This window comes from Festucalex cinctus, chromosome 6, assembly GCF_051991245.1.
Source record: "Festucalex cinctus isolate MCC-2025b chromosome 6, RoL_Fcin_1.0, whole genome shotgun sequence".
NCBI classification, from domain to species: domain Eukaryota; kingdom Metazoa; phylum Chordata; class Actinopteri; order Syngnathiformes; family Syngnathidae; genus Festucalex; species Festucalex cinctus.
The window spans coordinates 25,160,577-25,188,050 of NC_135416.1; the positions used below are offsets into that span (position 1 = coordinate 25,160,577).

Consider the following 27,474-nt stretch of genomic DNA (forward strand, 5'->3'; position numbering starts at 1 on the left):
CGGAGGAGCTGGTTGAATTGGCTGGGGAGAGGAAGTCTGGGTTTCCCTCCTTAAGCTCCTGCCCTCGCGACCCCACCTCGGATAAGCGGTAAAAGATGGACGGATTTTAGAGGGGTCCAAAATGAGACCCCCCACCAAATAACACACACACACATAGCCCCAAATCATAGCTACATACCTGCTGGTAAAAATCAGTTAAGCATCAGATTCAAGGGGGTGGCAGTGTTGCCCAAGACCACCAAGGTGCTTCCTTCAAGTGCTGTGCAGTAGCTAGCGTCTTCAATGGTCAAGTCAAAATTCAGTGATAACTTCTGCTTCAGTAACTAGTAGTAATCCCCATTTTCCCAATTGTTACAATAAATAAAGTATAGCTTTTTTTTTTTTACATATATATAATTAAAAAAAAGTTTATTGGCAAAAATGCATACAGAAAAATGTGTTTCAAGACTGCGTATTCCGAAATGTCCATGCGCCTGAATGAGAAGGTGAATATTCTTATTCAAGCAAACCTCATACACTGTATGGCCGATATCGACTCAATATCTTGAGGTTTTGAGCATGTTCTGCTCTTGACTTGATTGACAGCTTTCAAACTTGACAACACTTATCATCTGATCATTGTACAGCACTGATGACTGTGTGAATATCTCATATCGCTATGGACTAGAATAACAATAATATAACACATTAAGAGTGATTAACTAGCATTACTACACTACCAGGGACAAAATATATATATATATATCTTACAGTCAACATGATACCAATTAAAAAAAAGAAAAAAAAAGAAAAAAAAAAAGTAAACTGTCTCCTGCCAACATCCCACAACTCATGACCAACTAAATTATTTGTATCTAAAAACAAAACAAAAACAAACAAAAAAAACACTACAACACATACATAGCAAAAAACACTTGATTCACATGATCATTGTTTAACATGTAATCAGATTTGATTTGCAAAGGAATGGCAGTTATGAATTGATATTCGCTGAAATGCACTTAGGGCAGTTGTGGATGAAATATGGTTACATCAGACAAAAAAAGTAAAGTTGGATAATTCAGAGACCTAGGGATGGGTACCAAAGAATCGTGGTGGGAAACGAAGCTTCATGAACTACTTTCACAAAATATAACAAGTGGTTCATGAAGCTTTATTTTCCCCATCACTACCGAGATGGCTTTTTTTTTTTTTTTTTTGTATGCACCGATCAGGGGAGGGGGGTGTCGGTACTACTGAGCACCGATTCACATGAAATCCAACAGTACCATGTTTCAGTTTCGAAGTGTGTCTTTCTAAAGTGGTGTCTATGCGGGAGTGAAAGAGTTGGCAATTTTCCATAGTGCACATGAACACAGCAGTACTCCCATACAGACAGACATCTTGAAGCTCACACCGGGCAGGAGCTGGCCTTGTGCTCGAGTCCTTGGACTGTCCTGGACTGTCAATAGGACCCTTGTGGCTGAAGCCAGTGGGCAGCCATCTTGCGTTGCCACTTTAACTGACAACTTATTTTGCTTCAAACACCTTAATCACTGCCTGTTTTAAGCTAGGATCTCTATATAGAGTAATGAGAGACATGCAAACCATGATTTGTGATACAGGGATTAGGGTTAGATTTCACAGAATTTTTTTTTCTTCTCCTGATGGGCTTGACTTGCACTTGATTGTTGATGGCTCTGACATGATGTAGATGAATCATTGAGTAGAACCCGGACATATACCTCTTTTCCTTAATAATGAAATGCTTCTCCCAGACTTATTGGTACAACAGGAATGTCATAAACGGTGGCATTTTCGCCACAGAAAATAAAAACACCATGGTGAAAATCAATGTATTGAAATTAGGCGGCCTTGGTGGCAACGTAAGATGGCCACCAGTGGCTTCACTTTTGTCAATGGCAAGTAAACGGCATTAACAGTCCATGGCCGTGTCGCATGCCCCCTGCCCGGGAGGTTGGGGTCTCGAACCCCTTTAAGCCCCATTATTTGATATTCCAAAAAATATTTATAAATTACTTTTCCAGTAATAATAATAATAATAATAATAATAATAACAAGGTTAGAGCTGCCCCTGCAGAGGACTATGTTTCACACTTTGTATTTTGTAATAGGGTTGATAAAAATAAAAAATACTCAATAGAATTGATTTTTCTTTTCCAGCCCAGTATCAGTTCATAAAACCATGAATCAATTATAGTAATCTTTTTCCCATAAATTCCTGAAAAAAAATGTAATAATTTTAAAGTCCAATTTTTTTTAATCAGTTTTCTTGACATTTATTGTTCACATAAATTTAAAAGTATATTCTTACATTTATGAAAGACCTGACTTATTGCACTTTAAGACAATTCAGAATATTTTTAACCTATGTTTACAATTATTGAATTAGAATTACAAAAATATGTTCAACTCATCCTTGCTGATGTCAATGTTATTGTAACACTTAAAGTGATTATAAAATGTGTTTCTTTCATTAATAAACTAAATCATTTAACCAGTTACTGCCTCCGTGAATTTTAATGTTTGTGTAGTTTTTATCATGGTCCTTGATATTTAAGAAGAATTGATGTTCCCTAAGGCGGGTGGTTAGCACGTCCGCCTCCCAGTACTGAGGACTCCGGTTTGAGTCCAGGTTCCGGCCTTCCTGGGTGGAGTTTGCATGTTCTCCCCGTGCCTGCGTGGGTCTTCTCCGGGTACTCCGGTCTCCTCCCCCATTCCAAAGACATGCATGGCAGGTGAATTGGGTGCTCCGAAATCGAATCGATCAGTAAATTAGATATTGATATCCAGCCCTATTTTGTAATATCAATTTGTTTGTATCATACTTTATTCATTGTAAAATAATATACCTTTATTGTTACTTCATCCTCTTTCGCCTGTTATTTTGTTAGTTGTCAAACTTCATGTTGAAAATTCATGTTAAAATTAAAAATCTCGAGATTTGTATTTTATTTTTATTTTTTTAATGTAAATTGGTACCATTTGCATACCGGTATCAATACCCAGGTAACGTGATTTGGAACCAAACGGGTTCAACTCTTAAAGGTACCCATCCCTATATCAGAAACAAGCGTGTGACTCAGTGGCTTGATCTTGCCCTGCTGGAACCTTCAGATGGCTCGCTGGTCAGCGCATCTTCTGTCTGAGCAGAAGTGGTTTCTGAACCCGTGTTACTGTCACTGGTTCCCTCCTCCATGGCTCCCTCAAGGACACTTTCCTTGTCCTCCGACGCCCCCTCTTCGCTGCCTGGCTGTTCCTGAAGTTCCTCGGCAGCCTTCTGCTTCCCTGCAGCGTGGAAAAAGAAGGAAAACATTTTAAGAAAGGGAAAAGCCTGTGGTAGAAGATACGGTTTGTTCTGTGAGCCAGACTTCTTGATTAGTCACGACTACTTATATGGCTCACCTGATGGATCTTTGCTGATCAACTCACTGTTCTCACCTCCCTTGTTGGTACTGTCACTCAGAGTATTTGCTTGGGCTTTGCCGTGTTTTTCTTCTTCTGCTGCTGCTGCTGCTGCTGCTGCTGCTGCTGCTGCTGACACACAGGCGGGGGCTTCTTTATTTCCTCTGTCCCCGGCATCTTTCTCCCGCTCAGCCATCCGTTTGCGAGCTGCCTCTTCTGCTGCTGAGATCTCGGCAGAAATCTTCTCCATGTCCACTTCCACTTTCATACAGCAAAGCTGGGGAAGAAAGAGAAACTTGAGTATCATTCAACACATCAGGTTCATCAAAAGCCTCATACTACCGTTTTATGGTACAGTATTCTATCAGAGAACTGTGGACATAAAATGAGACAAATGGCGCCACCTGTTGTAAATTGTTGTCAATGCAGCCGACAAATGCTGCATTTAATTTCAGAGGGGGGGGGGGAAATGGTAGATTACAGCTATGAGACTGCTCCAACATGTAGATGAAGTTAACAGAAGCTTGTGGCTCGAGGCAAATGAGAGCTGCTCACTATACAGTTAAACATGCAAAGTGGGCCTGGAATGGGAGTGTTTCAACAATGTTTTATGGAGAGAGATAGAGAGAGAAAAAAATAAAAAAATAAATAAAGAAATAAAAATAGGCCATACTCTTTTGAGCTCATTTGTGAAGGAATCTGTGGCTTCAATGAATTTTCGTTTCTTATCCTGGTGGCGGTCTTCAATCTGAAGCAACTCTGCTTCCAACTTTCTCTGTGGTAGGAGACAAGATGCAACGGCTACCAAAATATGACTCAAACGTTATATGTATTACGGTCCAAAATGTGAATATACCTGGTGAACCATCAAAGACTGGACCTGACGTTTCAGGACCTGCATACGGGCAGTTGTGACAACAGACCGCACATCAGGCACGACACTCTCACTGAGAATCTCACTGATCAGACGGTGGTTGCGCTGGAAACGGGCTGCTGCAGAGTGCTTGATTGAAAAGCCATCATCATAATCTAGGAAGACATGAGGGGAAAAAAAATGTTAGCATTCGAAAGTATGTGTGTTCAAAGAATAGTCAGAACAGCTTCAGTAAACCTTGATGAAAATTCACAAACTTTGCAGAAAGAGTAATGTTTATGCCACTGGTAATTAGGGGATGTAATGAAATCCAAACATCACGATACGATATCACGATATGAAGGTCACGATATGATAATTAGCACGATATTGTGGGGGCGTTGGCGATATTTAAAAAAAAGATTACAACATTGTACAAAAAAGACAGCTCATACTAAAAAAAAAAAAAAAAAGCACAATATTGTGCTTTTGTGCATATTGCATAACAGCAATGCATATAAACCACCTACAATCTATAATAACAATATTGAGGCTCTTACTTGCTAATGCAAGCACACATTGATCGCTTCACAAGCAAATTAGGTTCCCCTTCATCTGACAATTAGCATAGATTTTAAACATAGAAGGCCAAAACATCCCTAAAAAAATTAAATTGCACTCATAAAATAGCCACTAGAGGGTGCTAGAACTGCACAAATGGAAATCAACCAGACTTTTTTTTTTTAACAGATGTGTTCCTTTAAAATATTGTGAACATGACGACGACGATATTGTGGCAGTTTTAATATCACGATATTGCCCTTTTCGTGACATCCCTACTGATAATGTAGTGGATAACCATGGTGTGTGGTGTGCATCTCTCCACAAAGATGACTCGATACGGTTTTGATATGTTGGGTGCCAAACGATTCAAGGATAGTTCGATTTGAAAGTGGAACGATTCCATTTGGTAAGGCTCCATTTGTAACGACATAATGGCTTTTTGTCAACATTTTATATACGTTTCAACTTGTCATTACAGTGAATGTGCCATTTCCTTCAAAGATATATCTCTCCAATAAAAAGGCGATACAATATGTTTCTAGATATATTTCATAGTGGAACGATTCAATTCAGTTCAATTAGATGCACTTGCATCTTTGAAACTAAAAGAAAAAAAAAATCCAGTTCAAATAGTTTTTTGGGTACTACTGTAGAGGTAAGTAAATAATTGACTCAACATAATGACCCTAACTTGATGAATCTAGAATTATCTAATTGGGAACTTTAAAGGGCAACTCAACAGGAAGTCAGACTCTTGCTCCACCCCTCACTAGGATTTGAAATCAGCACTCAAAGGGGGTGCTGCCTGGAGGAGCGTTGGGTTGCAAATGGGGAAGAGGGCTGCGCGTGGTCTGGCTGTGATTGACAGCAGCAATTCTCTAAGAAGGCCTTTAAGGAGACGTATATGAGAATGAGCCGATGGGTGACGGGGCCGACTACGTCATGATCCACGAGTGACGTAATCGGCCACTTCTTGTGTAATGAGAGGACAAACAGCCAAATTGTGTTTATTTCAGTGTTTTGCTTGAGATGGCACCAAACACGCTTTTTGCCCCAAATTCAAGCTTTCAACAAAAATGCACTAAAATGGCAAAATAGTGACCAGGACATGTACACAGCATTTGCAGACACTAGTTTTTACACAGTTTATTAAAAAAATAAATAAATAAATAAATAAATAAATAAAATAAAATAAGTTTATTTTGTATTGAGTTACCCTTTAAATTATGAACAAGAAATAAAGTGTGTTGCTTTGGTTAATGTATTTACAGACATCAAGTAATGAATCACAATATGCTTGTAGCCTTTGGGAGTACTAATGCTGTTATCTTCCACTGTCAGCCATCTACAATCTGTGCAAGTATCATTTCCTCAACATGGGTGTAACTCATGTTAACGTTTTCTTTTGTGAGTAGGGGTGCGTGCGTGCGTGTGTTTGTGTTTAAACAGGAACAAAAAGAATGTTCATTTTGCAGAACGTGCAAGCTGTGCATGACATTTTGGCTGCTCAATAGACAAAACTGGCAAATCATTATATTAAAAAAAAAAATAGTGGTACCTGCAGAAAACACAAGTCTAGTTTGTGTGCTCCTGCTAAAGTAATTGCAGCACTGTGCTGTAAAGTGTATTGGAAAACAAACGAAGCCAAGTGGCCTTACCATCTGGATCCTCAGCTGGCTGAATACTCATGTACGGCTCGCCCTTGTCCAGTCGAGACTGCCGCTGGCGGCTCTCTTCTTCGAGCGCTGCTTCGGCGCGGCTTTTTGCATTGACGTAGGCCAGGTAAGCTGGCGAGTTGTGATAGGCCTTCATGCTTTCATTATATTCAATCTACGTTGGAGATAACAGGAATTAACCAGAAGACAAGCAAGCACACACACACCAGCTAAATCTAGATAAGGAAAGAGGATTGTTATACAGGAAGCAATGATGACTGGAGGGACCCACAACTGCTGGAGACGCATCAGTCTAAACACCCCCAAAAATTGTTGAAATCTCAGGTTTTTGTGATGGAAATGAGGAGACACCAAGATAAGTCATTTCAAATGTTTGTTTGTTTTTTCCATCTATAACATGCACAAATTGAAGAAAAAAATAGGGGGGTGGGGGGAGTAGGAATAATGTACTTGTAAACCCAACACCCTCTTATAATTGGTGACGTTAGTGGCTGTATTCAAAGGTCTCATCAGTAACATGGCTTTTCCTGGGTACAAAATTGAGAGGCGGCCACCTCCAGCCTGAGAAACTGATATCGCTCAACACAGCGCTTCACCTGTGTTGAGTGAGCTCGGCAGGAATGCATTTTACCTGCAAGTTGCACTGATGCGCCATTATGGAGGCGCTATATCAACAGCAATGCATCGGAAAGACCAGAAGCAACAACCGAAGAAGAAACATCTTAATTTTTTTTCCCTGAAACTTTAATGTACCGAAGAAGAAACAGATAATGGAGCAACCGTTGCGCACACCCATTTCCTGGTTGTGAGGAAGAGGTGGTGCACTCCAGCCATCGCCAAAGTCATAAAAACACACTACAGTGGTACCTCTACTTACGAATGTCTCTTCAGAGGAAATTTTAGAGTTACGAAACGCCTCAACGGGGAAATACTGCCTCTTGTTACGAAAGAAATTTCTTGATACAAAAGGTAAAAATACATTACCGAACGCAACATACATTCAGCTATGGCTATTACCTACCATAGGTATCTATCAGCCTAGATAATAGATCGGTGTCTATACAGCATCCTCATCATTCATCTCGCGGCCCATGAGGTGTTTCGAGTTTTTATTAAATGTATTAACTAACGGTGGACGAATTTTTGCAAAAATTCAAACAATTGGTGATTGATGAAGGCACAGTAAGTTTTAATTGTGACGAGACGGGCCTTTTTTGGAAAAAGATGCCTCGTCATACCGGAAGTTTCCATGAAGTTTCGGAATTTGTTTAAAAGAATCACCCAGAAAAAGTGTTCACCAGTCAGGCGTTTGCTCGCTTAGATTATGTTTGCCTTGTACATTTTCGAAGGATTGTTGTTGTTGTTGTTTTTTAAATAATAAAAAAAGAAAAACTAATAATAAAAAAAAGCAAACATCCTTGGATCAGTTCTTTACAAAACACCAGGCAAAAACACTTCTGAGAGAGAGAGAACATGAATCAACGAGGACAAAGAACGAAGAGGACAGCAGTTAAAAAGGTAAATGAGCATCATTTTTATTCTTTATTCTTTGATTTTTACATTATGCACAGCTCTCATTTATTGTGCAATAATCTAATTGTAACATGTATTTGTTACATGTTTTGATGCTTTATAAAACATTTATGTCTGAATTTTGGGAGGCTTGGAACGGATTAGGGCATTTACATGGAAAATGCGTCTCTACTTACAAAATTTTCTACTAAAGAACTTTCTTCCAGAACCAATTAATTTCGTAAGTAGAGGTACCACTGGATATACAATAAACTAGGGGTGTTAAAAAAAAAATCTATTCGGCAATATATCGCGATACTGCAGCACGCAATTCTCGAATCGATTCAATAGGCAGCCGAATCGATTTTTTAACATCCATTTTTGATGAAAAAATATAGTATAATAATAAACAACAAAACGTCTAACGTTCACACCTTAAGCATGGAAGAATGTTATATTAATGGAACATTAAGTAGTAATATTTTATTTCAATGCTGTTCTAACATGAAAAAGGTTACGACCTGTTTGTTAAATACAGTGGCTCACAGTTATAACACTGAAGTTTGAGATCAATAAATAATAAATTTTCATACAAATCTTACAGTGTTCATGTACAAGTTTACTGAATGGTATTTTCTAAATTGAGTAAAACAAAATCGTAACAATCGACTTGTAAATTCATATCGGGATTAATCGGCATCGAATCGAATCGTGACCTATGAATTGTGATACGGATCGAATCGTCAGGTACTAGGCAATTCACACCCCTACAATAAACATAATAGTGTTTTACAACAACACTGAACCACATTTATAATTTGATTCTTAACTAGTGGATGAATTTTTAATGATTGTAGTTTAAAAAAAATGTCAAAAATTAATGACACATTTGCATTCATATAATTTCTCATTTCTAGTCATTGACCGTAAAATGGCTGCAGGAGAGTGGCCCATAATGGCATCTTTCACCACCGGGAGTACGATACCTTAAAATAAGACTGGTATTGGCACCAATACCGATACCTGGTATCGGTAGTCACCCATCATAGCCAGGGTGATGCCTGAATTTGAGCAAGGAAAAACCCTGAGTAAGGAGAACAAAAGAATTTCCAAGGCATTTAACCATGGAACACAGCGAAGACCATCATCAAGTGGAAAAAAGAAAAGTTACAAGTACAACAGTGATATTATACCTTCCCCCCCCCCCCCCCCCCCCCAAGAGGCCGATACCAATAGAAGTATTCAAATCGAGTCATTGATACCAAGTACCAATTCCGATGGTAACTTTTGACACACAAAACCAATAGACCCGTATATATAATTTTCCTTTAAACTAGATCTCCCAGAGCCTGTTCTCAAAACTGGATTTGTTGTTACTCTGTTTACATAGACAACAATATTCCAGGTCTTTTGTATATTCTCTCTCATTCATTCATTCATTCATTCATTCATACATATATACATACATACATACATACATAAACCGTATTTTCCGCACTATAAGGCGCACCTAAGAGCCTTCAATTTTTTTCAAAAGCTGACCATGCTCCTTATAATCCGGTGCGCCTTATATATGGATCAATATTGAGCCGCAACAGGTCTCGCTGTCAAGACGCTATCGGTGACCCTGCACGATCGGTGACGCGCATGCGCAGAAGATCCCGCCATCTTGGATCGCTAGCTAATATTAATACTTTACCTCAGAGAATATAATAAAACAGCTGTTTATTCATTTTGGGAGTGAATGGAGTTGTCAGAAAGCTGGTTTGTAATCTATTAATAAAGTTTGACTGACCTATCTGACAGTTTTGTTGACATTCCCTTTAGCGCAGCACCATCTAAATGGATGCATAACGTAACCCCAGCCTCTACTGTAGCGCCTTATATATGGAAAAAGTTTTAAAACAAGTCATTCATTGAAGGTGTGCCTTGTAGTGCGGAAAATCTGGTATGTATGTATATTATATATATATATATATATATATATATATATATATATATATATATATATATATATATATATATATATATATATATTAGTGCTGTCAAAATTAAAGCGTTAACTAATTAATTAATCACAAAAAACTATGGCATTAATCATTGTATTACCACTGATTAATCACACTATTAATTTTGACCGCAGATGATCCTTTTTAGCAGACAGCGGATGGTTACGTTAAAGGAAGCCAGTCGAGTTTGAGCAATAAACATAACTACATGCATTAAAGTAAAGCATTTATTAAATGTTTACATATGCAATAGGTCATTTTTTCCCATTTTAAATTATGCAAACAAGTAATTGATTAGAAAAAGTAAGATGAGCGTGTGCAGTGCATATAAATTTTTGAAGATGTCCTCATAACATTAAATGTCGAAAAAATTAACACATAACAGGTGCGCTTCAAATTTAGCGGGCAAATATGTTGGGGAAAAAAAAGCCTTTTTAAGTCAGTGATTAATCAAAAAAAATATTCAATCAAACTTTCAGCAATATTTTTTTATAATCGATTTAAAAAATTAAGGAAGGTGCTTAAAAAATAACTATTAAAAGTTTTTGACTCGAAATATTCTTTGTATGTGATGATTCTACATTAATTTAAACACTGTGCTTGGGTAAATATTTGTTACAACATTTAGAGAAAAAAATGTATCAGCAAAAGTAAAAAAATAAATAAATAAATAAAAAAAAATAAAAAATTAATCGCGATTAACTATAAAAAATTGCGCGATTAATAAATGTTTTTTTTAATTGTTTGACAGCCCTAATACATACATACATACATACATACATATATATATATATATATATATATATATATATATATATATATATATATATATATATACACATACACATACATACATATATGTATATATATATATATTTTATTATTATTTTTATTTATTTATGTATTTATTTATTTATTTATTTTAGGGGTGGGTGATATGGCCTAAAAATTATATCACGATATTTTAAAGAAATTTGCGGCGACGATATTTTTGCCGACATTGGTAATAATGAACTGAACAATAGATTTGTGATTGACACTTCAGAATAAGTCAGTGTTGGCTCAAAATCTTCATGCTTCCGATCGAAACCAAAAACATGTCAGGAACAGGATACTCGAATATGTGAACTTTATTTTGGGAAACACAGAAACACTTTAAATTATGGCAAGTGTTTACTGACTCACGTTTACCAGCGCTTGAATGCAATTGGTTAATTTTGCACACAAGCCACATTCCCAATTATAAATGGGTGTTCACACTTGTGCAACTACTTTATTCAATTAAGTGATCCAAGTGTCAGATCCCAATAAGAGTAGAAAAAGTTGAGGATTTATTTACCGATGTTTCATTGTTTTTTTAAATCACAAAAAATAGTCTTTAAACAGGGGTGTGTAGACTTTATATCCACTGTATATCGTGGCCATCAGTCATAAAAGACCCATAAACATTCCTTGTAAAACAACCAACCTTCTCTGCTTCGTAGTCATTCAAATAATCCTGTTTCTCCTCATCAGTGAGGTCCCTCCACATGCCACCGATTATCTTCCCAATTTCCCATAGCTTCAGATCGGGATTGGAGGCTTTTACTTGATCCCAAACCTGGTGATGAGAACCAGACATGGGGGTGGGATTGGGCTGGGTTGGAGGGGCTTTAAGTGGATATCTCTTTGCAGAGAGGTCACAAACCAGAGGAGGCCGTGTGCTTTAAGCTCCATCTCCAAGTTGATAAATCCCACTATACATAAAAAGGACTGTCCTAACTGTGTCCTCGTTTAATTTTACAACACCTACCTTGATAAGGAAACACTGACATTTCAAACACAGTTTATATTTTACAGACTCAAAAGTGATCAAAGTATCCATGTGTTCCAAATGTGAACATGATGATGTAAAAATATATTTCACAAAGCGTTCTGTTCTTACCTTACGACTGTATCTCATATATGGCATCAATGGCTTATCAGGTGGCTTTGGTGGCTTTGGAATATTTATTCCAGAGGAATTCTGAGAAAACAAAACAGCAAAAAAACAGAGCCTATGATATCTGTATGAGGAACCAGGATAACTTTAAGCATGCTAGCTAATGTCTATATTTGAGAGTATGCAGTGTAAGACAGCAAAATGCAGTACCACACGATACAATAAAGAATAATCCACTACGTAAACAAAAAATAAAGGAAATATTTCTAAAGCTGAGATTTGCCAGCTGTGGGACCCAAGCACAGCTTTCCTGCAGCGACTGAATTAGTGTGAAGCAGCCACAGTCATGCCAAGCAGCAAGCGTATGATGCCATGACAACGGGGATGGCATGGGTTACTTAACATGGCCGTTAGAAATGCAGCAATTCAATGCAGGTGGCGTTTGAATACACAGATGGATGGTAAGCCAGTCGCACTGTTATGAAGTCAGGACTTAGGAAAAGCAGTTTGGAATGCGGCGGTTCAGACTCTTGTTTTATGCATGGAATCATACTAATACTCTACTACATGCAATATGTTTAAATAAAGTAAAGGGTGAGTCTTGTGAATGGCTTCCTTATTTATTTATTTATTTATTTATTTATTTATTTATTTTGACAAATATCGCTTTCAGTCAACTCATTAGCAGTGCATTAAATTTACTGGTTGTTTTTGTTTTGGCTATGACAAAATTCATACCGTTACCCGACTGTTGCTGCTTTGACTCCCTCCCAGTCTGTAGTTGTTGTAGGCCAGATGGCTGTAGGGGTTGTACCCCACAAATCCTGCAGTATTGGGCAGTTGCTAATGGAAACAAATGGGACAGAAACACAAATGAGAAATGGCTTAAAGATATGAAAGAAACCAATAAAGCAAATGGTAAATGAGAGCGAAATAAATAAGTGGTAGTAGGATACAATATTTGGATATAGTGGAAAAATCTATGGAAATATCCATAAATTAGATACCAAGTCATTATTGTAGGTAAATATGCTAAACTGTACTTACAGTTGTGGGTGCAGGGGGAGGTGGGGGAGCATAGGATGGCCTCTCTGGAGGGAAAAAAAAAAAAAAAAAAGACCCCAAAAATTATAAACCTAAACTCCAATGTCTCCAGCTGGACACCAAACATTCATTTGCACTGGGTTACAATTAGTTGACTTGAACTGAATTGTTATTATTGCATGTATCAAAGGCAGATCCACCGTCCAAACAAACAAAACAAAAAACGTTTCCTTACTTGACATCCTGGGACAGATACAGGTTTTAGTCCGATCCAGTCATCAGTTCTGTAACATACATTTAGGACTTCGTGTAAATAAATATAAAAGGAAGTTTTCCAAATGCTTTGAAAATGAAGCGAAGTGGACATTTTTGCTGTGACAGGCACCTCGCCAGCTAGCTATATTTGCCGTGAATCGCGCGAGAACTGCAAGTACACTGAATGTGTACCAGCACAAATCTGCAGATATTACTGGATAGCCGATAGTCCATACATACTTGTGCAAGCCACTGTAGCCACTATCGATATATTAGGGCTGGGCAATAAATCGAATTAATTTGATGCATCGTCATTTTAAAAAGTCGAATCATTGAAAATTTGCTAAATCGTGAAATCGAATTTTGTCTTCTGGATGATTAAAAGCTCCTGTTCTTATGTTCTGTTACATCCAAATGCTTTTATGTGTTGTAATTTTTCACAAGTGGCAGAATGTTGGATGGGTGGTTTACAAGGCATGTTTACAATAGCGACCAACTACAGGCTTCGTCAACGGGGGCGTGTTTGATCTCGGGGAACATGCTTTTTCATTTTGATTTTTTTTTTTTTTACTGTCTTAGAATAAAGTGCAATTGCACCTCCACTACATTAGGGGGCAGTGGTGCTCTCATTGGCAGAGTGCACAGGGAGCATTCGCTCGGTGGTGTAGGGGTTTTTGCACACAGCACAGAAGAGTATGAGTATCAAGTGTAGGCACGAAGTGTAGCAGACCCTCAAGTGACACCATAAAATGAGATGAGTGAGATGTTTTCTTCTTCTTCCTGGGGGGGGGCATGACAGAAAATAATTGAGAAGCACTGATTTAAGGCAAGTTGTAAAATGTTCTAAATCAAAAGTCCTGTAAAAGTCCTCTTGTTTATGTTTAGCACATTTAAAACATTCTAAATCATGCTGTTTGCACAAAGTACTGTATCAAATGTTCTCCAATTTCGATACTGTAAATGAATGTATAGGCTTTTATGCCGAGAAACGTTTGTTGGGAGTGGCTTCAAACGTTTTGGCGGATAGGCTACCCAATAATATATGCAGATCAGTGTGTACTACTAGCTCATGACATATTATTGAGGAATGTATTTTCCGTTATTATAAGGCTACCTAAGAGCCTTCGATTTTTTCAAAAGCTGACCCTGCACGATCGGTGACGCGCATGCGCAGAAGATCCCGCCATCTTGGATCGCTAGGTAATACTAATACTTTACCTCAGAGAAAATAATAAAACAGCTGTTTATTCATTTTGGGAGTGAATGGAGTTGTCGAAAAGCTGGTTTGTAATCTATTAATAAAGTTTGACTGACCTATCTGACTGTTTTGTTGACATTCCCTTTAGCGTAGCACCATCTAATGGATGCATAACGTAACCCCAGCCTCTACTGTAGCGCCTTATATATGGAAAAAGTTTTAAAATAAGTCATTCATTGAAGGTGTGCCTTATAATGCGGTGCGCCTTATAGTGCGGAAAATACGGTAAATACATTTGGATGTCCATGTACTGTAAGTGTACGTTTCTGTGTTTATGTGTGTGTGTACTCATATAAATGTGCATGTGAATGTGTGCCCACATTTGTTTAACAATTAATGTTCTGGGCATTTGTTGTGTTGTACATGTGGGGCTTTGCTTTGGTTTCTTTCTCTCTTTTCTTTATTATCTGTGTACATTGGGATATGCATGTTTCTTTTTATTGTTTTAATTTTATTTGTATGTTATTGAATAGGAACAATTTGTTAGTATATAAATGATAATAGGGACTAGATAAGTAGTAAGTAGTGCTTCCTCCTCCTTAAACATGTAAATTATGGAATTTATTGTTGACAAATTTTCCTTTCTTCCTTTAAATTTTTATATTATTTCAACTTGTTTTTTTTTGTTACACTTGTGATGTGTTTATGTTTATATGTTCAAAATTAATAAGCCAAACTAGTCCTGCACGATATAACGTTTAAACATCGCGATTGCGATGAGCACATGCGCGATAGTCACATCACGGGACGTGGGGTGTTTTTATTTATTTATTTTTGAACACGCAAACTTTTGTTTTGCTTCATAAAAGCAGCAAGCTACGTCACGCTCGTGGGAGCCTGTCTCGCTGTCTCGCTCTCTCCCCTCCGTCCTGCTCATCTCCTGACGTCACTTCCACAATACGTCACACAAGCATGGACTGTCGGCGCAAAAAAACAAAACAAAAAAACGACTATCAGCCAAACTTTTTTTTTTTTTTTTTTTTTAATAAAACCAAAAATGTAAACACAAAGAATGAGAACATCTTCGAGGAGCGTAGAGGATAAATACAAATTACAATAAAATATAAAAAAAAAAAAAAAAAAAAAATCTTTACTTGTGTTTTACAACTTTATTCGTGCAACTCACAATAACAAAACCTGGGGGGAGATCACCGGGTGTACTACTAACCTGACACATTCTTCATCCACTGCTGATCAAATCACTCACGCACATTGTAAAAATGTAAACAACGACGACGACGACAAAAAAAAACAAAAACAAAAAAAAGTTTTGTGTCTGGAGTCAATGCCACAGAAACGAAGGCTAAGCGTACTCAAATCACCTGGCAGGGGATAAAGTAGCACCTAGGCTTCGCTGCAGCCAGTCCGCATTCCCCCCGCTGATGTAGTGAGTCCTAAGCGCGTTGAGGCCGCCGCCAAGAGCGGGGCCAAGAGCACAGCCCACGGTTCACCCGCCGGGTACGAGGAGGCAGCCTTCGGTCTCCTGGAGCCATCCAGGAGGACTTCCAGGAGACCGAGAATTTCCAACTTTACCCGGGCGGCAGTGGGTAAATTGTGGGACCGTGTCGGTCCTTTATCTCCGGAACGGTATGTCGTGGGGCGACAGGACCGACACGTTTGAAGCTCCCGCGGAGCTACTGGGGGGCTACAGACCCCGCCACTACCACAGTACCTTCTGGTATTGAAACAAACGAAAACTCTGCTCACTGGCGCAGTACTTCGATGTCGTCCAACGTGGACCCGTGTAAATTTGCGTCTGACGAGCAGATGAGCACTAGCAGTACACCCGCTGTCAACAATGGCTAGAGTTGCTTTAATGCTTGAGGTAGTGTGTGTGAGTGAGTGATGTGCACTGTTGCCTGTAACAACACTTACTAAGTAACGCGTTACTCAAAAAAAATTGCTTTCCAAAGTAACTAGTAGTCTAACGCGTTACTTTATTCTACAATGTAGTCTGATTAAAGTTACTGTCCAGAGATTCAATGCGTTACTCCACATTTTCATAAAGAAGGCAAAATATCTCACTGTTGTAACAGTCATAAACAACTGCCGCTAACTACGAAGATGAGGCGGAAGTCATTGATCACCACACTGCATTCAGCCATGGTCTGGTCGTGAATGTTTTGCACATTCAAAACAAAAGTGATGATACGTTTACTACTAGTTTTATTAACCAACAGGCACACAACGCAACAAAAAAAAAAGTGTACATTATGGACCATAAAAATGGTAAAAAATAAATAAATAAAATATTTCCATCCTCAACTGGTCCGTGAAGCATTATGGGATGAGGTTGTCTCTGCCCTCTCGCCAGGGGGAGTGACGTCAGACAAGTCACGTTTTCAGTAGGGGTGGAACAAAAAACCGATTCGACCAAACCATTGTTTGTCAAGGGGAGCTAAACGACCGCATTGGTAGCAGACTTGTCAACCGATACAAAATCCGCCGGGAATCCTTAGATACATTGCTTGTAAAGCTGTGGACCGGATATCGCGTGGCTGTGAATCGGTTGCGAGTGAGGCTTTATGGTTTTCATAACAATAGCAAGAGTTCTGCGCCGTGCTCTACTTGTTTTGTTTACATTTCAGTAGCATCACTATTCAAGCTACTTCCGTGTTTACAGAGAGCTAGCAAAGTAGCGCTCAGAGACGCTTCATTCCCCGGATGTTGTAAACATAATGCAAAGACGTTACGCACCTTTTTTGGGGGGGAGCCTACCGTCAACGCCGTGCTCGCGACACGGCGCGCGCACGCACGAGTGACAACATGCAACTGGAGACAGTTAGCAGAAGCCGGTGCCGTACATCTCTGTATTTCCCATGGCTATCGAGTTCTCTCAGTGCACTTGTATGTCCCGGACCGGCATTGGTACTGCGCGCGAGCCAAAAAGAATAACTCCCGTGACGATCCAATGCATGGATTCAAACGACACAGGTATGTCCCACAGCCAACACACCAGCTATGCTAAAAGCACACTGCAAGTATCTCATTTCTCAGTTTGTGGCTCCCTGTCAATGTCTACAACTAGCATGAGCAGCAGATAGGAGAACTGAGACGTGCCCGCGATTACGTCATCAAACTCAAAATGAACGACAGCCCAAAAAAACAAAATATAAACAGTAGTGATTCTGTGGTCATCATCGTGACTCAGATTAAAAAAACAAAAAAGATGTCATACATTAACTAAAATGAATGTGGTGGCAAAAGAAAAACAAAAATTGTTAAAAACAAAAATTGTTGATTAAAAAGGGAAATGAACTTTTGGAAATATTTTTGCATATATTAAGTGGTTAAAATGTGTTTGATAGATTTATTGTTCCATAAGGTGGCTTCATATTTCTTTTGGCTGGACGGTAGGTTTATTTCATGTCTTAAATTTATGTTTCTGAAATACTTCACAATGTGCAAAAAAACAAACAAAATAAAAACAATTATAACCGTCAATAACTACTAATAAATATTTTAACTGATACATTTTTCAGTCATATCGCCCAGCCCTATGTTGCGGTATATTTAAATAATTGATTCAAAATATAAAAATATATGGGAAAAAGACTTGTCTATAGTTCCGGAACCAGACTTTTGGACCCAAATCTGTGAAAATGTATTTAAAATGACCAAACAGACAAATTTGCAACTTATCAGTATAAGATACTTCATAGTACATATATTACACAATATATGATGAAAAAAATGGGACTCTCTGACTCCGACATTTGTCTCCAGTGCTCACAAAACACTGCCGATACTTATCTTCATGCTTTATGGTCATGTGCACTCCAGTGCTGCATTTCTGGACTAAAATCTTGGAAAAGCTCGCTGATATATTAAACTGTAGGCTTCCTTTATCTCCAAGATTGTGTTTACTAGGTGACTTAACAATAACTGACCTACCATGTAAACAATCCCAATCTATATTTATAGCCCTTACTATTGCTAAAAAAAATAATCCTTGTCAATTGGAAAAATAAACAATCTCTAAATATCGACCACTGGTTAAACTTACTAATAAATTATATCTCAATGGAAAAAATCTCTGCCTTAAATAAAAATCAAGTATCAAGATTTAAACAAATATGGTCTATGTACATAGAATATTTTAATCTTAGTTTGGCTACTTAATCCTGCCAAGATTCTGCCTGTTAACGAGAGCCACCACATCGTTACAACTTCTGTTTTCGCTGCTTCTGTATTTGGTATTTTGTATCTGATTGTTTTTATTTTTATATAGTCAGGAACCTAGTTGCTGCTAGTGGGCTCGAGCATACCACACTATACGACACTATACTCACTAACTCCTTAAGAGTTATTTCTAGTGGGCACTAAGCATCAACACTTGGTGTTACTGCATGCTAATTAGTCAATTTTCTTGTCGCCGTCCCCCGTGGTCGGGCGGGGGTGGTTCTGCCCCCCCCCCCCCCCGTTGTCTGCTCGGTAGCGGTTGCGTCTTGGCCGCTCCCTGGGCCCCCTGTGGGGTACGGTGTTGGGGTGCTTTCCCTGGTGCCCGGGGCGGCGCGGTCCCGGCGCGGTCCGCTGCTCCGTGCCCGGCGGCGCGGTTCGGGGCGGGTGGGCCTCTGGGCCTCTGGTGTGCCCCGTGGCTCCCTCTCCCCTCCCCCTTCCTCCCCCCCGTCACCTCTCCCTCCTCGCCTCCTCCCGCCCATCCTCCTCTGCCTCCCGGTCCCTTTTCCCTTGTCGCCCTCCCTCCTCCCCCCCCCCCCCTCCTGCCCTGCAGCCGCCCTTTCGCCTTCTTGTCGTCTTCCCCCCGCTTCCCCCTCCCCCCTTCCCTGTCTGCCCCCCGCCCCCTCCCCCTCCCTCTCCCTGGGCCTGGGGCTCCCTCCCCGGCCCGGGCGTCGGGCTCCGGGGGCCGGGCGGGGGTTTGAGGCCTGCCCCACTCCGGTTGCTCGCTTTGCTGGACCGCGGTTGACGGCTTCTTTCTTTGGTGGTGGTCCTTATGCATGCCAGATCCGTCGCACCAGCATCTACTGAAACTCAACAGAAGTAGCCTCTCCCTCCCACAGCCCCTTGAATCAGTGGGTGCTGGTGTCTGTGGATCTCACTTTGCTTTATCTATCCTTCCCTCCTTCCTCTCTTTAGTTTTTCCTCTGGTCACTTGAGATCTCAATTTATTGGAAGTTTGAGGTTTCTGGGGTTGGCATAAGACTCTGGTTTTGTAACCACGCAGGAGGGGTTTTGTTGGTGCTGGATTTCACTTTGATGGATTGGATGTACTGGCTTCTATGGATCTCACTCTGCCTTATCGATCCTTCCCTCCTTCCTCTCTTTAGTTTTTCCTCTGGTCTCTTGAGATCTCGCTAAATTTGCTGGAATTTAGAGGCTTCCGGGGTTGGCGTAAGACTTTGATTTTGTAATCATGGGGAAGGCAGGAAGTGTGGTCTGTGCTGGATTTCACTTTGATTTATCTTTCTTTTCTCTTTATTTTTTTCTGACCTTTTCTCTGGTCTCCTGACCATTTAAACCTCACGACTCTGGCAAGATTCTGAAGTACCTGGTTAAGGCGAAGGGTAATGGGATATTTATAAGGCTTTAGGTGAATTAATGAGTATAAATTTATACGTATTTGCACGCACGCAAACGCACGCACGCACACAAAAAAAAAAAAAAAAAAAAAAAGAGCAATGATGATAAGACGGTGAATCGGTAAGACTACCGAATGAACAATTCTGAGCTCTACAAAAAAATAAAAATAAAAAAAAAAATAAAATAAAATATATAAAAATATAGAAGACATATTTGTTGTTCTTTTTTAACACATTTGTAGATACTGTAAAAATTTGTGGTGTTTTAAGATTAATGTTTACAAGCAACAAATGTCACTATAAGTTTTGAATATTGAAATGAATCGTATCGAATCGAAAATTGTATCGTTCCCAAACTTAATCGAACCGTATCGAACCGTTCTGTTCTGTTCTGTTCTGAAAGATAATCGTTTTTCAATCGAATCACAACCTGTTTATCGAGATACATATCGAATCGGCCTCATTTCAGATTCCCACCCCTAGTTTTCAGCATGCACGAGTCGACTCAAGTGTACACACTGGAATAGCGGAACAAACAATACAGGAATTAAGGGGATTTTCATTTTCAACCTGGATAGATTTTTATTTTATAAAAAGTATTTACGTTACAAGAAGTCAAGAGAGACTGCCTTTTTTGTTTTTCATAAAAATTAAAAAAAAACTTTATTTTCATGTTAAAAATGCCCTTTGTATTAGAGATAGACCGATAATCGGTCGGGCCGATAATCGGGGCCGATATTTGACATATTGGTACATATCAGTATCGGTCTGTTTTATTAATCTGACGGCCGATATGAGCGATCCATTTAAAACTCCGTCTTTTCGCTTCGAATGCAGCCCAGAGCGTCTCTGTCTGTTATGGAGTCCAACTCCAGCAATGTAACGCCCATAGCAGCATTTGATTGGTTAGCCGTGCAAGAGCCAGAACCAATCAGTAGTGTATGCCGTGTATCACAGTAGCCGGTCACACACGCACCCACAGACACAACGCAACAGACACATGCTTCGAAGGTAAGTTAAAAGAGAAGAGACTCCGCCGATCGTTTCACCATGATAAGCTAAACACATTGAATTATGTTGTGTATTAAATGCACTATATGAATGGAGCTGCATTGCCTTGCATTGAATCCCCGCTAGCTAACAGTGGTGTGTTCAGCTTAGCATGTAGGCTAACACCCAGTAGCTAATTCGCTACTTGAACTACTCGGGGAGGGAATCACACACATTTTCACTTAATTAAGTAAATAATGTTTGTTAGAAAGGTTCCAAATATTAACAGTTGTCATTATTATATTGTCTAGTTCCATGTTAAGAGTAGAGTAACGTCATTATATTTACCTCTCGTGACGCACACATTACATTCTGGGTCACGTCCACTACTTGTTGCATAGCGGTTATTATGCAGTGAGATGCCACAGTGACACTAAATAGCGTTTAGTTACTTTATATTGTGTTTATTTGTCGCACTGGTTTGCCATTGTGTGCCTTAAGCTTCGACGTCGATTTGATTGACAGCTCGTTGTGCACCTCGTTAAAGTCCGCTCCGTACCTAATTAAGTGTCTCAAACACAGTTTAACTACACGAACGTGTTCTCTTCCGTATGTTTGGCATTAGTAGAGAAGTGCACTAAAGTATAGTGTGCTTATTTGCTCGTTTTGTCTCTCTTTTCACGTCATGTCTGCTGTCAGTTGGGACATTATGCTCTCAATGGATGCCACTAATATGTAACATCTACGGCCGTAGTCGGCTGCAATTAATGTTCAGTGATGTAATTTCGTTGCGTGCCTCATACTTTGAATAATGAGCTCATGTTTGGTGTGTTGTATAACTTTCTCGTGTGTTAGTAACTATTCATGTGGACAGCTAAGACAGTGCTTGTTAATGTGAATTAGCAATGTTGCAGCCCAGTTATTATTTAGACAAGTACATCTGTGCCATTAAGTGATACAGTACAGTACAGTAGTGAGAGAATATTGAGCCCATATACACACACGTCTATAAGTGTAAAACACATTAAACAGCAGAAAGTGGCAGCGGTCCACCGCAACAATGTCTGTTTAACCAAGTTATTCTTACTATTATTATAACCAAGTTATTTTACTCTACCTTTTTCTGCGTTGATTGGGGCATCCTAAGTGGCAGTAAACTACATGATGAAGTGTCTTTTGACAGTTCTCTTGTAGAGAGGAGTAGCATGATATTGCTGTTCTCGATTTAAGATCCTCAGCTTATCAAAACTGTCTATATGGTAACAATAACAATAATTATAATAAGGTCTACAAGAACTGTATGGTGTTCAGGGATGAATAGTTTTTCTCATGGAATTTTTTAATTTTTTTTTGCTGTAGTAATAAGTAATGCCACAGCTGATGCACATTTTGAATGACAGGGTTCCTCCTATTACTTCAAAATATAAAAATATAACATGTATAGAATAAAACTACAAGTATCCCAAATGCTATAAAAGGTAATGTCACATTGGCCCGCACATTTAACTCCCCCCGCCACCAACGTCTTATTGCAGATAGAAGGATGTAAAATGAAAAGTGCAGTGTGAGAATCCATTGTAAAGAACTGTTAGGGTTTGCATTATTCAAAAATTTGGTGCCAACATTTTAACTTTTACTGCAAATGAATATCGGCTTCAAATATCGGTTATCTGCCTCCTTGACTACCGATAATCGGAATCGGTATCGGCCCTGAAAAAAGCATATCGGTCTATCTCTACTTTGTATAAAGTATTTGGAACTCCGTTTCTACCGCATTATTTTTATGTTGAGATGGTATTATCGGCAGCTACTGAAAGTAACTAAAAAAGTAACTTTTAATCTAACTTAGTTACTTTTAAAATCAAATATACAGCAACGCAATTTAGTTACTTTTAAAACCAAGTAATCAGTAAAGTAACTAAGTTACTTTTTCAAGGTAACTGTGGCAACACTGGTGATGTGTGTAGAGCGATGACGTAAAACTTTGTTTACGACTGTTATACGTGAATGCGGATCAGGAGAAAAACACAAATATTCACTTTGGCCGGAGTTTTTTTTTTAACCTTCGTTTTTCAGGGGGGAAATAAAAAACAGGGACGTGTAGCAAACAGGGCAAAACGCATACAAATCCCTTCCGTTTGCAAAAACCCCAGCTACGTGTAGACTGGACCTTAGTCACCAAAAGAAAGTCAACATCCGAAATATACAAGTATTTAGGCTATAAAAAAAATAAGATACAGAACAAAAAAACAAAATCATCCGAAGCTGACAGTGCCTCGCCGTTGTTGCCGCAACACCGTCCAAACAGGACCGAGAAATCACTGACTTTTTAATTGGCGAAAGACATTCATTCAACACTGTAAATAAATAGGGGTTAAAAAAAAAAAAAAGATCCACACGCTCGACAAGCAGTATGAAATGCCAGACTGACCCCGGGATTACACCGGATGCGTGTGCGTTGCATCTCCACTCCGCTGCATCTTGACTGCGTGCTCCGGATGCGTCAATTTTTGGGCCAACACTGACCCCGGGATTACACCGGTTGCGTGTGGGGTGTGGCTGCGGTGCGGTGCGCCTTGTCTGCGTGCTCCGGACACATCAATTTTTTGGCCAACTCACACAGCACAGCTGCGGTCCGGCAGCTCCGTCGCCGACCACTTCCCGCCGTGTCTCGCGTGACCGCGCGTGATCATGTGGCATTCAAAACAACGACAAATACACAGAAAGTCTGTGCTCAACAGAGAAGCAGAAAGAGAGGTGGACTTTTATTATTTTGTGGCTTTCCACCTCCAATATAAACCTCTCCTCGTCTATGTTCGCTGGTGTCGAAACCGTGAATGAGCACCTCGCACGTTAACTCCAGGCCCGGCTACGCCCACATCACGTTTTGCTAACATGCTTGCGAAATAGGAGCTGGCGAGTGTTTTATCTTGAAAGGTAACCGGAAATTTATTTTGAAACTGCGTCGGTCTTCCTGTCCAGCTCAATGTGTTTTGTGCTAGCTTGCCATTTGCCGGAGGCTGACCGATGCGGCATCTGGCAAAAATAGAAAATAGGTCTATCCTTGCGGAAGGGCTGCGGCACGCCGCAGCTGAGACGCAGTCGACACGCAGCGCACACGCAAGCGGTATATTTCGCACCATTCCAATGAATGGAATCTAATTGGTTGCGTCGCCGGAACGCACCGCAGCCGCAACCGGTGTGAGTCCTGGGACACACACAGCTGCGGTCCGGCAGCTCCGCCGCCGACCACTTCCCGCCGTGTCTCGCGTGATAATGTCGCATTAAAAACGACAAACACACAGAAAGTCTGTGCTCAACAGAGAAGCAGAAAGAGAGGTGGACTTTCTTAGATTGAACTCAGCGTCCACTCCCATAGCTTCTGCTATGACGTTCCATGCAGCATTCCTTTTAAAGAGTTCCTTATAAAAAGGATGTGCCACGTCATATATAATTTTGCTGCTTTCCACCTCGATTATAAATCTCTCCTCGTCCATGTTCACCGGTGTTTAAACAGTGAATTAAGCATTATGACGTTTTGCTGACATGATTGCGAAATAGGAGCTGGCGAGTATTTTATTCTGAAAAGTAACCGGAAATTTATTTTGAAACTGCGTCGGCCTTCCTGTCCCGCTCGATGTGTTCTGTGCTAGCTTGCCATTTGCCGGAGGCCGACGGATGCGGCACCCGGTAAAAATAGAAAATAGGTCTATCCGTGCGGAGGGCTGCGGCACTATGCAGCTAGAGGTGGGAATCTTGGGGCACCTCACGATTCGATTGCGATTACGATTCAGAGGCTACGATTCGATTATAAAACGATTATTGATTTCCCCCCAGGCAGCAGAAAAAACCCCAATGTATTTTGGTGCTTTTAATGTTTCGTACATTAGTTACAAAAATAGTACAAAAGTCCTCTCAGGCCTAAATAAACTACTATTTCAGTATCAAGTTAACAGTTCAAAACAGTAAATAAAATACTCAAGTCCTCATTCTGTAACAACAGCTTTTAAGTATATTCAGTCTTCAACAGAATAAAACATAGCATTGAGCAAAAATATATTATTTTTATCCACTCAAAAGTGCACTGAGATATAAATGAAAGACAATGTGAACTACTACTTCAATACAAATGCCTAAAAAAAAAAAAGTGCTTTCCTGCTTTTTAAGTTGTGTAAAGATGAACATGTAAACATTAAAGTTTCTCAGAGGTACAAAAAAAAAAACCCTCAAGTGCTTTTCTGCTTTTTAACTTGTGTAAACATGAACGTGTAAACATTAAAGGGATCGTTCGGCTTTTTTAACATGAATCTCAATTTGATCCTCACCTCCCGTGTGTGCGATCAACACTGACTTCTTTCTGACAGCGTTCGGTGACACGCGTTCATGTTCGACGTTGGACGAGAGGAAAATAGTCCAGCAAGCTGGCTGGGGTCTCGGAAATAAAGCGTTTTTCTTCTAAAAAAAAAACTATTTGTTTTCAAAAGCGTGATACATTTCCACCACAATACTCTTTTCTGAATAAAGTCAGACGCCATTACCGCCAGCCACTACTTTTCTGTTCGTTCGTTCGTATCACTGCGCGGCGCCCTGTAGAACGCTAACCGACGCACTGCAGCCAGCTAGCTGATACTTCCGCCTGAAGTTGTTTGCCTTTTCGGAGCAGGTCTGATCTGACGAAGAGGTGGGTTGGTCAGCTCAGCCATGCTTGTTGTTGTTTTGAATGTCGAGGCGTGAGTTGTGGATGTGTACTCTCGGTCCGTCCCATTAAGCGTCCCGAAGACCGCGCGCGCTACTGCGTTTCAGTTCCGCGTACTTTCCGCTCCGGTCCACTTTTAGTTTCGGTTCCCTTGGCATATTTATATAATCGGAATTTGGACTTTTGTGAATCGTTCTCGATTGTTCCACGGCCGAATCGTGAATAATCTAAGAATCGGAAATTTTGCACACCTCTATATGCAGCTGAGATGCATTCGACGCAATGCACACGCAACCGGTGTAATTAGGACCATTCGAATGAATGGAAACAAATGGGCTGCGCTGCCGGAACACACCGCACACGCATCCGGTGTAATCCCGGGGTGACAGACAATGCTGCAAACATGGTGAGGGCAGCTGCCTTAAATGAGTTGACCAGGCTGTGTAAGTTAATAATAATAATAATAATAATAATAAAAATGGAGACTTGAGTACAGTACAGTTATTTTTTTTGTATTTGTCACATTCCTAACACAACAATATGATTTGGAAAAAAATAATTACCCCCCCATTTGTTAAAATGGAGACCAAATGCAATGCACATTTGATATTTTAAATGAATACAATGGTGTCATGTTGTGTTAACCAAATTCTTAGCAAACAGAGCTATTCAAGTCATCTGGTGAAAATTCTTCTGTTTTTAGTATCGCAGACACCAAAAAAAATCGCAATGTCAGTTTTTTCCAATGTCGTGCAGCCATAAGCCACGCCAAAGTAAACTGTGTGAAATGCTTAAATATTTAATAAGATAAAATAAACATGAAATGAAGCAAAATTGCGAGAAGGCAAGTTTGCTGCGGTCAAAATGAGTTTTCAGGACCAAAATAAAAAATAATTTATACTATCCGCCATTTTTAGTTGTTTACTTTCGCCTAGAACGCTTTCAGGTCGGAACTGGGAAAAAACAACTCGGATAAATCCGACTTTCGACCATCCTCGAATGCATAACTCGGTCAGGCGATTGACCAATCATAGCAGTTCACGGCGAACTAGCGCTAAAAGCGAAGCGAGTCGCCGGTCACGGCAAAAATATCGACTGTTTTTTGAAAACGCAAAAGCTATAATGAATGAGGGACGGCTTTATGAGTCAATGTCGTGCAAGAACACGATTAAATACAGAAAACGGCTCGTTCTTTTGGAATCGAAAAGTTACCCACGTATGCTAAGCTAACGATTAAGTCAGACAATAACACAATGGGGGTCGATAGCGTGTAACCCTAGAGTTTATAGCACAAGTAGAATTTTACATAAGGCACCACGAATTTGCCAGTGGTGAATTAATCGAGTTAGGCATTGGGTGCCGTTATTGTGTAAAAAAAAAAAAAAAAGAAAAGAAAAGAACATGCAATGAGGATATATGGTCGGATTGCAAAACTAGCAAATGCTTTTTGCTAGCATGCTAGCTAGCTTTGCTAGCGTGCGAACTAGATGCACCGACGTCGCAGCAACTCGAGATTTTAACGTGCCAATCAAACGATGTCTAGCCAGTTAGTTATAATAATAACATACTGAGGGGGGGAAACTCACCCAAAACGCCGAGCCACCTTCACAGTATCCTCCGCTTTGACTCGGATGTTAACCCGCTAGCAAGTGCTGATAACCAGGTTTCACGCAAACGAATGAAAAGGCGTCACGCTCTGAGAAGAAGCCCCAATACCGCCCACAAGAACACGCACGCACATTACCACCCGGCCT

General features: G+C 39.9%; 1 protein-coding gene across 3 annotated transcripts; it reads right to left on the minus strand.

Annotated features, from left to right (window-relative positions):
* Positions 1-391: 391 nt before the first annotated feature.
* On the minus strand, positions 392-27,474 carry smarce1 (SWI/SNF related BAF chromatin remodeling complex subunit E1). Of its 3 annotated transcripts, none has more exons than XM_077524675.1 (11): positions 27,307-27,474; positions 13,220-13,268; positions 12,988-13,031; positions 12,685-12,783; positions 11,944-12,024; positions 11,488-11,619; positions 6,481-6,652; positions 4,262-4,434; positions 4,079-4,180; positions 3,406-3,682; positions 392-3,288 (listed from the first exon to the last, which is right to left on the minus strand). In XM_077524675.1, exons 2-11 carry the CDS (start codon positions 13,224-13,226, stop codon positions 3,083-3,085), a joined length of 1,293 nt encoding a protein of 430 aa, XP_077380801.1. In that variant the 5' UTR covers positions 13,227-13,268; positions 27,307-27,474; the 3' UTR covers positions 392-3,082. The 3 variants fall into 3 exon arrangements, with proteins under 3 accessions (XP_077380801.1, XP_077380802.1, XP_077380800.1); XM_077524676.1 differs by having other exon boundaries at positions 3,442-3,682; positions 12,679-12,783; XM_077524674.1 differs by having other exon boundaries at positions 12,679-12,783.

Excerpts from the sequence above, each read along its gene's own strand:
- smarce1 (XM_077524674.1), bottom strand. Across the intron at positions 3,683-4,078 it reads TCACAAATGAGCTCAAAAGA|CTTTGCTGTATGAAAGTGGA; the intron begins GTATGGCCTATT and ends TTTCTTCCCCAG. Across the intron at positions 3,289-3,405 it reads GATCAGCAAAGATCCATCAG|GGAAGCAGAAGGCTGCCGAG; the intron begins GTGAGCCATATA and ends TCCACGCTGCAG.